Below are 12,381 nucleotides of genomic sequence, written 5' to 3'. Positions count from 1 at the left end.
GAAGGCCATTTTATTGACTCAGTCGGGTGCCTTTTCTGCTGACTGGATTTTCACAAACCTTTCCTTGTTTTCACCTTTCAGCGCAGAAACTGCCCAGCTGGGGCCTTCCTCTGGCCTGTTCATTGACTGGCTGGAGATGTTGGACCCCGAGGTGATCAGCAGTTGCCCAGATCTCCAGCAAAGACTGCTCTTCTCCTGGAACAAGGTGAGGATCAGGCAGGCCAGGCAGGTATGGCATTGGGTGGCCTCCGGGTCTCAAGAGCTGAAATGGACGATGAGATCCCTCCACGGGCTTCCTTCCCAGATCAAGATCCTCCGCAAGCTTTTCATCTTTGCCCTTCTATCCCTCTGTACCTTTGCTGTGTCCTCATCTCTTGGCTTCAATAGCTCCTTCTGTCCCTGCCAATGACCGTCACTTGCCCTGCTCCACTGACAGCAATTGTCTAAACGTCTTCTGCTCCCTCAAAATGCCCCCTTGCAACCCTTTGAGCCTGCAACTGCCTACCACAAAACGGGCGCAATGCAATCTCTCTTATTTCCTCTTTCTACAAGCCTTTTAAGTAGAGACCTTATCCCGGTCTGCGTCTGTGCTGGAATTGCTTTTGAAGATGTTTTTAAAGATTTTTTTTTTAAAAAAAGTTTTTTAAAGATAATTGTGTTCTGATATGTTTTTAAAGATATTTTGTTTTATTTATTTATTATTTGATTTCTATCCCATCCTTCCTCCCAGCTGGAGTCCAGGTTTAATGTTTTTAAGATGTTTTAAAGTGCTTTTAGCGTTTTTGTTTGCCGCTCTGGGCTCCTGGGAGGAAGGGCAGGATAGAAAATAAATAAATAAATATCCTTAGACCCCATCTTGCCTGTGAAACCTTTGCCAGAAACCTCTGGTCCTCCCTGTAACTAAGCTTAAGTAGGTGTCATTGAAATAGCAGCATAGTCTTCCTCCGACTACTCCGGTCTCAGTTTCGGTGATTGAATTTTAGATTGTAAGTTTCTTGGGCCAGACGCTTTTCCCTTCCCAATTTGACCAGTGCCACACACAACCCTGGCATGAGATGGATAAGTAATGTTTCCTGGTTCTGGGCAATACTATTCCTTACCGCAGGTGGGGGAGTGGAACTTTTGATTGTTACCCACCCTCACACACTCCCTAGACATACAACCCTACGCACAAAGTTTTTAAGCTAATCTCTCGCCATGCTCTTTTTTTATATGAAAGGAGCATTTGACTCAAGGGAAGATTTACATGTTTGGAATCCTCACCTGTAGGATGCAATTATACGGCTCGCAAAAAGACAAGAAGTATAGAGGGCTTCTGTTTCTCTTTTTTTCCTGATCCCGAACGGGATTGGAGAACTTACATTGGACTCGAACTTCCGTCAGCTGCAGCCAGCGTGGTCAGGTATGATAGGAGTTGGGAGTCCAACAGCATCTGGAGAGAGATACAGGTTCCCCTTCCCTGTTCTAAACCAGGCTTAGCAGTGGGAGCGTTCTGAAAGGCAGGTGCCAACGCTTTCCAGAAAAATGGTAGTGTATGTCCCTACACGCCCATACTGACATGCAAATCAGGTCCACAGGAGAGCCTGTGTGATGGTCTAGTTTGGTGGAGAGAATGTTAAAGTAGGACTAGGGAGTACTGGATTCAAATCCCCACCGAGCTGTGCAGTTCATTGGGCGATCTTGAGTCTGTTGCACCTTCTCAGCCTAACCTTGTGGACAAAATGTGGGAGACAATAAACAATTCTCGCCACTCTGACTTCCTTAGAGAAAGGGCAAGTAAAAAATGTAATAAGATGTCATTTGATGAGTGGTTCTTGTTGTAAGAAGAAGTGTCTGTATTTTTGTTTATCTAACCACCTGGTCCCAGCACCATTTGGATCAATAGGTGAGGGAGGTTGGGTTTGCATGGCGTTCATCCTGGCTTCTGATCACATGTTCTACAAACTTTGGGGCCTACCTGTGTCATCTCAAACTGGGAATTGCATGGGCTGAGATTGGGACTTGGTTCTGGGAACTCCCTAGGGGGCATGGGTGCAAAGATCTCTGAGCCATTTCCGAGCTCTGAAGGGATTAGAATTGGGCTAGATGGACCACCGAGATCGACAAGCAGCATGAAGCCTCTGCATTGGCCAGGCCTGGTATAAATTTCCTTAGAAATGCCGAGAGCACAGATGGGTCTTCCTGGAGCCTGGCCTTGGGATTGGCCTGCGGCATGAAGCCTCTAGAGTGGTTGGGGCTGGTGTAAGTACTGTGAGCCTAGTCTCCTCCTCTTGCCTTGGTCAGCACCCTCTGCCAGCATACTCCTATCCTCCACCATGCCCTCCAGAGCGACCTTTCCCTTTCTCCCTCCAGGACAAAGGCCCTTCTGAGGCAGAGCTGCCCTCTTTCCGCCCATACCTTTTGGCTCTCCTGACTCACCAGTCCAGCTGGACCACTCTGCACCATTGCATCAAGATCCTGCTTTGCAAAAAGCGAGAGCACCAGTGAGTCTTCCCCAGAGCCTCTTCGTACATCATGAATAACTTCTGCCCAAAGAATCGCTCACCTGTATGGTCTGCCCATGCGGTCAATCATGATGTTGGCGATGCTTGCTTGCCGAAGACTCGGCGGCCGCTGCTGTGATTGGGGCCCATCGTGGAGGTGGAAATCCCGCCTTCCCTAAGCAGGGATCAGTGGCCCTTTTAAAAAAGCACTTCATCTTAGTTGAACTTTAAATTGGCCTGCAGGTTGTGCCCATGGGTTCTGTTTGACGCAGTGCTTGGCATTTAAATGGGCTTGTGTTTGTTTAAGGCTGGCTTGCAGGTGGTCAATATTATTTCTTTGCTGGGGAGAGAGGGGAGGCAGGCAGACATGAGGAAGCAGACTGAAGATGAGAGAACCGTGTTTCACTCCCCCTGCCTTCACCCCCTAGCCTTCAAAATTTTTCTCTGCCTGGAACGTACCCCAGGAAGTGACAGATTCTGCTTCCTGTGTTGGGCAGAGAAGGTGGTGTTTGTCAGTTGAAGACAGACTCTTCAGGTTTTTCACTGCAGAATGGTGGACGTGGCCCTGAGTTGGTGGGTGGAATTTGGCCCTCCTTGAGATTTTACACCCCTGCTTCTATACCTTCGGACAGATTTGACCCGACGGCATCCTTGGATTTCCTGTGGGCCTGCATTCATATCCCTCGGATTTGGCAAGGAAGAGATCAGAGGACACCTCAGGTAAAGTGCTCCTCCTCTACTGTGCCGCTCAGCAAGGAGGGGTGGGGGACCTGTGGCCTCTCCTCCGGATGTTGCTGAACTCCAGTTCCCATGAGCCCCAGCCAGCAAGGTCAGGGTTGATGGGGCTTGTTAGTCCCACAGCCTCTGGAGGAGGGCCGCAGGGTCCCCGTCCCCGATCGAAAGGGATGCACTTGTCAAGTCACCTGGCTGCTGGGTGGTTGGAACGTAAGACAGCAGCCTGCCAAGTCAGGCCCAAAGGCAAGTCTCTGTTATCCTTCACAAATGGACCCAAAGAGCCAGGATGCTGACCTGATGATCAGTGAGAAGCCACAGGGCACGATGGGCTCCTGAGGATGGCTTAGCCGGTTGAACGGACTAAAATCCAGAGCAGATTCCTCTGCCCCGCTGACATGGTGCCCTCAGCTGACACTGCCATTAGTTCTAGTTGTGTTATCTTCTGTGAGGCAGCCCTTCGAGCATCCGAAGAGGGCTACTGTGTTCCTCCACCTCCAGACTTCTCTTCTGCAGGCCGAGCATCCAGAGTTTACGAAACATAAATGGTGTTATGGGTCTTTCTGATGTGACTGTTCTAATTCTGGTGGGATGCTCTGTGCAAGGTGTCACCAGAGTCAGAAACGGGAGACCTAGCTGTGGAGACGTAGGAGCTGGAGGGGACCTTCGTAGGACAGCCTGGTGCCCTCCGGATGTTGCTGGACTACAACTCCCATCATCCCCAACAAACCTGTCCAGTGGTCAGAGGTGATGGATGGTACGGTCCAACAACTTCTGAAGAGCAGCTTGTTGGCTACCTCCATTGTGGGCCACCCCCCACCCCCCACTAGACAGATGTTGGTCTATAAAATACATATTTGTGTTGGGAGGTTTTAATCCCGGCTCACCTTTTCCGTCCGTCTCCCAATTGTGTTTCAGAAACGGCGGGAGGAGTTTGTGCTTCGGCTCAAGGCCTCTGAACTGATCAGCTTGGTAGAGCTGATCCTGGCTGAGTCAGAGACCGGAGGCCAGTGCTCGGAAGAGGCCTCCTGCTTGGTCACCCAGTCGCGGCTCCCGCTCTTGCACAGCTGCTGCCACGGAGACGTGGAAAGCATTAAGAAAGTCGCCGAATACCTGACATCCTGCATTCAGCAGTGGGGGAGCAGGTGAGGCTATCTGACTTCGAAACAAAAGCAAAGGAACAATCCACTTTCTGTCTTGAAAACTCCAGGCCCACTTCCATCTTCTGTTGCTCTTGTTCTTATATCAGTTTTGAAGAACCTGGAAATAACTAGGCACTCTGCAAAGTAAACGTGGGCTTGTCCACAAGCTTGCAATTTAAATAATAAGACCCAAAAAACAGGGAAAGGAACTTAAAGGGAAACCAGAGGTGGAGATTAACTAATGCATTAAGCTAACTGGGAAAAGAATGAAATGCAGAAGCAAGAAAACAGCCTTGCTGGCTGCTAGACACAGCAATGGGATGCCTAGCCCATCTCAATTTGTGGACCCCAATGCACATAGCCTTTTGCAGTTGGCGTGTGAAGGCGTTTTAATGTATATTGATGGCCGCTACAAGTACTCACCGGACAGACCTGAATTTTTATGCTGTTGAACCAAAAAGTCTTGGTGGTGGAGTTGCATCGTATGTTGAATCCCTTCAGGCAAACCCAGTTGCTGCTTGATTCCCCTAACCCAGCCTTGGTGCCCAGATGTTGCTGGACCATATGTTCTCTTGGCTGTGGTGGCAAGGGATGATGGGAGTTGTAGTCCAACGACATCCGGGGGCTCAAGATTGGAGAAACCTGCTCATAAATCCTTGGCAACTGCAGAAGTCTCTAATTGCTCTGGGAGAAACATACTGTTTCTTTCCATTTGTCTGCTCTCCATGTGCTTGCAAGGGTATCTCTGGAACCACTGAGGATTAGCACCTTATGTTTTCAGATAGCAGAGGCGATGATTCTGGCGAGACTGTTGGGTTTGACATTGCCCAGTGCAAGCAAAGCTGGTAATATTAAAAAGACGCATTAGATAAACTTGGAAGCCCCCCTTCAGTGTGTTGGAACAGCTGTCCCATGTCCTCATCCTTTTCTGTTTCAGCTCAATGGGAACACGTTGCCAAGACCTTCTCCTGCAAATCTACCTCCAGCTGCCTGAGCTTATGGTGCCAGTGCCGGCAACCCTGCTGTCCACCGAAGGGGCCACTGACAGCAGCACCTGCAAAGTAAGAATCCGGGGTGGAAACAGGAACGCGACAGCACAGTCTGTGTACGCTTGCCACAAAAGCATTCAGGCTTTCAGTAATACTGCTCAACCTCACTGGCAAAAATCGCTGATCCCCCTACTCCCAAGAATCTTAGAGGTGCTTCCCATGTTTGTTTATTATTGATTTATTTTATTAAAGTGTTTATTAATTAAGATCTTCAAGGCAACTTGCAAAACATTCTAAAAACTGTACAAAAATTGATCTGTATAAAACCAGACTAAGTTAATTTCTCAAATCGCAGCACAAATTCCAATCAGCAGTAGCAATTTGTGTTCCTAAAAACTGTTAACCCCTGCCAAAAAAGACCTACTTCACCAAGCTCTAGAGAGCCAAAAAAACACCAATGGGTAGAAATGGCTAAGGAAGCAGATTTCAGCTAATGTTAAGGAGAATGTTCTTAATGGGAACAGTTGGGAGCATTTAAGCAGAGACTCGCTGGCCACCCCTCAGGGATGTTCAGACTGCAAAATCCTGCACTAAGCAGGTGGCTGGACTAGGTGATGGTGATGAAGATGATTTTATTTATATAAAGATTAATGCCAAAATAGGTGTCTAAGTGGTTTACAAGTTAAAAACCAGCTACAAAAAACATAAAAATATAAACCTCAATAATTAAAATATACACTAAGAACAATCCCATGAAAATGTAAACAGCCATAACTAAAATATGCATTAAAACAATCCCATTAAAATAACACAGCAATTAAAATGGCAGACTCAGGTCAAGAGATCAGGTGCACCTTCAAAAGCCGACGGAATGCCAGTACAGATGGGGCCTTTCATATCTCGGCAGGGAGAGCCTTCCGAGGTCCCTTCCAGCTCTAAAATTCTGTGATTATAAGGTGTGAGGTGAATTTTCCTAGGACAGGAGTTCTTCACATATGGTGCCAGTGCAGAAAAGGCCCTGTTCTTCATCGCCACCCACCTTACTTCCAGCAGCAAGGGTACCAGGAGCAGGGCCTTCAAAAAAGGAATCTTTCATACAGGTGGAGCGTCTCCTCTTCCTGCCATGGAGCCATCCAGCACTGCCCTATAGGAAGGATCCTGATGACTTTTTTTTATGTGTTTCTTCCTGCCGGCTTTATACATGTATTTTAACATTACTTGTAAGCCACTTTGGAAGGATCTCTATCCTGAACGGTGGGATGGACATAACTGTGCTCATCATAGTAGGTTCAGATGGGGGCAGGCTATCCTTAAGGTGTCCTGGGCCCAGACTGTCAAGCGACAAGGGGAAGACTCCCTTAGGTTCCTCCCTAGCTTGAAAAAATAAACCCAGACTTGTCAGTCATACAGAGCCAGCTCTAAGGAAGTTTGTCGGTGGGTCCCATCTCTGTATGTGCCCCCAAAGGGCCCATGGGGTGTGTTTGGGCACAGAAGTGGCCGGGAGGGAGGCGAGCCTCAGAAGCTTCCCAGGTTGTGGTTTTCCGCCTCATCTCCAAACTCCGAAGCCCTCCGTCGGTAGAAGGCCCTGCCGTGGCGACAGAGCCTTGCCCCTCGTGGTTTCAGTCTTCATTACCCGCTAGGTAAGGCTTTGCCCTGCTCCATCCACAGCTCGATGCCCTGATCCACCGCTTCATCACCCTCCTTGCGGACTCCAGTGATTCGAAGATGAGCGAGAGCCGCCTGTGGGACGCCAACATGGCATGTCGGAAGTTGGCCGTGGCGCACCCCATCCTTCTCCTCAGGTTCTATTCAACTTGCTTTCTTTTGGGAACTTTAAAGTGTGTGTGTGTGTGTGTGTGTGTGTGTGTATATATATATATATATATATATATATATATATATATATATATATATTTTCTACCCCCCAGGAGCAAAAAGATGGGCTTTCCTTTACCAAACCACAACTTTTCTCTGTGGCTGACAAAAATGTTGACAGCAGGACTCCTTGCGGAAGGGCCGTAGCTCAGTGGGAAGCTCCTGTAGAAGGTCCCATGTTCAGTCCCTGGCACCTTCAGGTAGGGCTGGGAGAGATTCTCTGGAGAGCTGCTGCTGCCAGTCAGTGTGGACATTCCTGAGCTAGATGTGTCAAGGGTCTGACTCAGTATCTAAGGCAGCTTCCTGTGTTTGCTGCTGCTTTCCTCCCCGCCCCCCGTGCGCTGCTCTACAACTACTTTTCTACTGGCAAAGATGCTTTTGCCTGGGTTTAGTGGCTGCTGTTCAACAAAGAGAGAATTGGGGGCTAAGCCTCTGCATTAAGCAAAACAAACATGGGTACTTTCCCCCTCGCCTGTGGTGCCATGAGGGCAGAGCCTGAGGGCACAAGTCCAGCGCCCCACTCGGCAGAAGGATCAGCCCTCCAAACCAGAAGCAAGGGAGTTCTGCAGTTCTGGTGCCAGCGCAGAAAAGGCCCTGTTTTGCATCATCACCCACCACTACACATATCCATATCCTCCCCATTACAAGAGTGAAATAGAGCATACAAAGTCTGCAGAAGCTTTCATTTACTATCTGTACAGCGCTTTTGAGCATTCCGTAATTGACTGATGTTGCTGCAGCTCTTGCTTCCAGGCGCCAGGCTAACCCCGGCTCACTACTTTGCTTGATCCAAATTTTTGGTTTCCCCCTTTTGTGAGGCAAAGAGGGTTGGGTGATTAGGGGCAGCTGGCTCTTCATGTCGTTTTCTACCATCGGACTCCAAAATCCTGTCCACACCACTCTGGCGAAGCCTCTCTGCTTCCTTCTCAGCTCAGATATCCTACCACAGCTGCTGGTGGATTCACGGAGGGGAGGATATTCTCCTTGCGCAGGATGCTGGGCAAAATTTTGGTCTTTTGCCCGCTGAGTTTTGATGGGGTAGGCTTTGATCATTTTTGTTAGTTGCTATTTTAGGTTGTGGTTTTTTTTGCAAATTGTCAGTTTTAATTTTGTTACAGTTTTTTTAATTGCTCTGGGATCACGAAAGTGACAAAGCGCAGGACAGAAATCTAAGAAATAAAACTGTTTATGGAGGGGTAGTGAAAGGCGGGAGTGTCCAACATGCCGAAATCTCCAAAAAATAAATAAATGTGGAATTTATATGGAACTATTGTATTGACCAGTTCCCCATTCAGATGGAATATAGGAAGCTGCCTTATACTGAATCAGACCATTAGTGCCGTATTGGTAGCGCTGATGAAGTACTTGAAAGGTTGCCACACATTGTCCCAGAGTGCAGGACATGGAATAAGGGGCTCAAGTTGCAGGAAGGCAGATTTCAGCTGAACATCAGGAAAAACTTCCTAACTGAGTGTTACAACAGTGGAACCAATGACCTAGGGAGGTGGTGGGCTCTCCAACACTGGAGGCCTTCAAGAGGTAGCTGAACAGCTGCCTTTTGGGTATGCTTTAAGTTGGATTCCTGCATTGAGCAGGGGGTTGGACTGGATGGCCTTTTAGGACCCTTCCAACTCTATGATTCTATGACTAGCAGTGGCTCTCCTGGGTTTCAGACAAGGGGCATGCCCAGATCCAACTGGAGACACCGGGGATTGAATCTGGGGTCTTTTGCATGCAGATCAGGTCCTCTACAACTGAGCTGTGATCTTTCCCCAGATTTTCCCCAGATGCTTGGAGGTATCAGTAGATGGATGGATGTTTGTCTTATTCAAAGCAACCAGAAAAGTACCCATAGTGGCTTACAAATCAAAAGAAATAGTCCCTGCCCTTGGGCTTACAATCTAAAAAAACACAACACGAACGGAAAAAAGGGATGGGGAGGGAAGAGGAAAACAAGCAAACTGTTATCATCAAATTCTTAATGTTACAAAGTTCTTATAATAATCGGCTTGGATGAAAACAGTCTGCTCATTGTATTCAAGCTTGGATTAGTGCGAAGTTATAAGAGGAGCAAAAAATATATACTTTTTGTCCAAAGCTTCCCTGAGGAAGAGGGGTCAAAGAAGAGTTTTTGCTTAGCAGAGAACTGTCCTGCTTGGGCATGCAAGCTTGTAACACCTGCCTGCCGTAGAAACGTCCTAAAGTGGCCCGTCTTCTTCCTCTGTTCCCAGGCACTTGCCGATGATCGCAGCCCTGCTGCATGGGCGGGTCCACCTCAACTTCCAGGAGTTCCGCCAGCAGAACCATCTCACCTTCTTCATCCACGTGTTGGGGATCCTGGAGCTTCTCCAGCCACAGGTCTTCCAGAGCGAGCACCAGGGGGCGCTGTGGGACTGTCTCCTCTCCTTCATTCGCTTGCTTCTGGTAGGGGAACCTTTTCAAAGTCCGGTGGCCTGGCTTGAAGGGCAATGGGCGGCTCCGCCTCCTTCGGCCAGCACGTCCTTCCCCCTTGTTTGCTTCTCCAGTCCCAGGGCAACCGGCAGTTGGAGTGGAGGGTTCTCTCAGTCAGGGAGATGGTGGGGGAAGCGATCGCCCTGCAGCTGCTGTTTGGCTGAAGGAGGGGGCCAAGTTGGCCTCCCCATTGCCTTACTGCTCTTCCTGGGAGGTACATGGGGCAGCTGGCCAGTAGCCCTAGGTACCTTGGCCTGATAGCAGAAGCTGTCATGTGCTTGCCACCTCATCTGCCTGCATGAGCCAGCCCTAAAAATTCCCCGGGTTGCCAGAGAAGGCTGCTTCCCAGATCCCACCTCTGGTTGCATCTCCTTTGCTTCAGAGCTACCGGAAGTCTTCTCGCCACTTGGCCACCTTCATCTCAAAGTTCGTGCAGTTCATTCACAAGTACATCACCTCCAACGCTCCGGCGGCCGTCTCCTTCCTGCAGAAGCACTCGGACCCCCTCCAGTAAGTCCCTTGCTCTGGCCTGTTCCGATGGGGAAGTTGGGAGCTTGGAGGAGGGAACCCTGGCAGCCCGGAACACCCACCCTTGTGGCTCTGCTTCCCCGCAGTGACCTTTCGTCGGACAACAATGACCTGGCAATGCTGAAGTCTCTCTTGGCTGGCCTGAGCTTGCCCAGCAAGAACGGCACATTGGACCAAAGTGCTGACGATGAAAAGGACGGTGAGTCTTGGGTTTTCTGTCTGAGTTCTGTCTCTCTGGTTGAGTTGGGTGGGTGGGTGGTGGCTTGGCCCTTGGACAGATATGGAATGTTAAGTCGAGAGGGCATATTTTGGCTGTTCTCAGGGATGGGGTCAGGAGGGCATAATTTGGCTGTTCTCAGGGATGGGGTCAGGAGGGCATATTTTGGCTGTTCTCAGGGATGGGGTCAGGAGGGCATATTTTGGCTGTTCTCAGGGATGGGGTCAGGAGGGCATATTTTGGCTGTTCTCAGGGATGGGGTCAGGAGGGCATAATTTGGCTGTTCTCAGGGATGGGGTCAGGAGGGCATAATTTGGCTGTTCTCAGGGATGGGGTCAGGAGGGCATATTTTGGCTGTTCTCAGGGATGGGGTCAGGAGGGCATATTTTGGCTGTTCTCAGGGATGGGGTCAGGAGGGCATAATTTGGCTGTTCTCAGGGATGGGGTCAGGAGGGCATAATTTGGCTGTTCTCAGGGATGGGGTCAGGAGGGCATAATTTGGCTGTTCTCAGGGATGGGGTCAGGAGGGCATAATTTGGCTGTTCTCAGGGATGGGGTCAGGAGGGCATAATTTGGCTGTTCTCGGGAATGGGGCCACACTGTTTACAATGGGGACATACTGGAGCTTCCTTACTGCTATGTTCTCCCCCCCTGCAAAAAATAGTCTAATTCTGGGGGCTATATAGGGGTAGAAAAGATGCCAGCTACTAGGCAACTGGATTGAAGCAGCTCTGTGAGTCGTTCCCCCCTGCCAAAAAAATGCACTCCCCCTGCATCGACCCAGAATGTGAAAGACACATGATAGTTTCCCCTCTGACAACCTCTGCACACACACCCCGCCCCCTAAAATGTAGAGCAACCTTTCACCCAGCCTCATCAGCTGATGCTGCCTGCTGGGCCCATCCTTTTGACAGTAGCTCAGAGCCCTGTCTTGCAAGAATTCCATCCGGACACAAAACTAATCCAGGTTTCCAAAGCAGGAAGCCCAGCTCCTGCAGGTTGGATGTTGGTGTAATTTTCAAGGGTTGGGGAGGAAATTGGGCACGTTTGCTTTGTTGCAGAACCATGTTGCCCAGCACAGTTGTTAAAAGCGGCTGGCAGAGTAGGCTGAAGAACCAGGCGGCGTTGAGGAGCACGGAGGCAGACGAGAGCCCTTGTGGATCTGCCAGTGGGAGGTGGCAGTTGGATGCCAGTGCCTAGGATGTTCAGAATTCTAGAAGCTGCTGGCTTCCGGGGCAGGTTGTTGCGTGTAAAACTAAAGCAGGAGTGAATCATTTGTTCAGCCTCACCCTGGATTCTCTAGCGCTTTTCACTGCCGATGAAAAATGCCAATCCTTGAGCGGCGAGGGTTGTCTCGCTCCCAGCTGTGCTGGGGAATCCTTTGCTTGCCAAGATCATTCCGTTTGGAATGGTAGGCAATCCAGGGCTCGTGTCCATTGGGAATGTGGGAGGGTTCATGCTGATGGCCTAGAGGAGCCAAGCCAGAACTGCAGCTAAAGAGGTAGAATCTCTCACTTGACCCCTGCTTGGTTGGTAGCTGCAATTCCACCCTCCCACCATCTGGTAGCGCTGTAGCGCAGGAGAGAGCAGGGCAGCACCCCTTCCTTTATCAAGCTCCCACAGTGGCACAGGGAGTAAGGGGTAAAGATGTAAAATTTCTGGAAATTCTGAAGCCTTGGGGAGAAAAAGGTTTGGGGTTTTTTTGGGGGGAGAGGGATGGAATTTTGGGGGAAATTGAGATATATGCAATACTTGCTTTCTTATCAAACTTAAACTTGTTTTACTCCATGTAGAATGCATCATATAACATGGTACTATTTGGCACATGTATGAAATTTAGAGAGCCATCCTATGCATGTTTGCTGAGAAATAATACCTACTCTGTTTAGCAGCGGTAATTCCCAGTTAGGAACATGCAGGATTGCAGCCTCAGAAGTATAAATGCATTATATACACACCTACCG

At 49.3% G+C, this 12,381-nt stretch overlaps 1 protein-coding gene across 2 annotated transcripts in view; it reads left to right on the top strand.

Moving 5' to 3' along the window:
- The window catches only part of INTS1 (integrator complex subunit 1), a 62,252-nt gene that overhangs the window by 41,619 nt on the left and 8,252 nt on the right, over positions 1 to 12,381 (top strand). For both annotated transcript variants that reach the window (XM_061599395.1, XM_061599394.1), the window contains exons 34-42: positions 82 to 205; positions 2,353 to 2,483; positions 3,116 to 3,203; positions 4,134 to 4,360; positions 5,295 to 5,418; positions 7,015 to 7,148; positions 9,453 to 9,645; positions 10,055 to 10,182; positions 10,287 to 10,399. In XM_061599395.1, coding sequence (XP_061455379.1) covers positions 82 to 205; positions 2,353 to 2,483; positions 3,116 to 3,203; positions 4,134 to 4,360; positions 5,295 to 5,418; positions 7,015 to 7,148; positions 9,453 to 9,645; positions 10,055 to 10,182; positions 10,287 to 10,399 — 1,262 coding nt within the window. The remainder of the gene's footprint in view (positions 1 to 81; positions 206 to 2,352; positions 2,484 to 3,115; positions 3,204 to 4,133; positions 4,361 to 5,294; positions 5,419 to 7,014; positions 7,149 to 9,452; positions 9,646 to 10,054; positions 10,183 to 10,286; positions 10,400 to 12,381) is intronic.

This window comes from Rhineura floridana, chromosome 17, assembly GCF_030035675.1.
Source record: "Rhineura floridana isolate rRhiFlo1 chromosome 17, rRhiFlo1.hap2, whole genome shotgun sequence".
NCBI lineage: Eukaryota > Metazoa > Chordata > Lepidosauria > Squamata > Rhineuridae > Rhineura > Rhineura floridana.
This window is presented reverse-complemented; position numbering and strand designations above follow the sequence as displayed.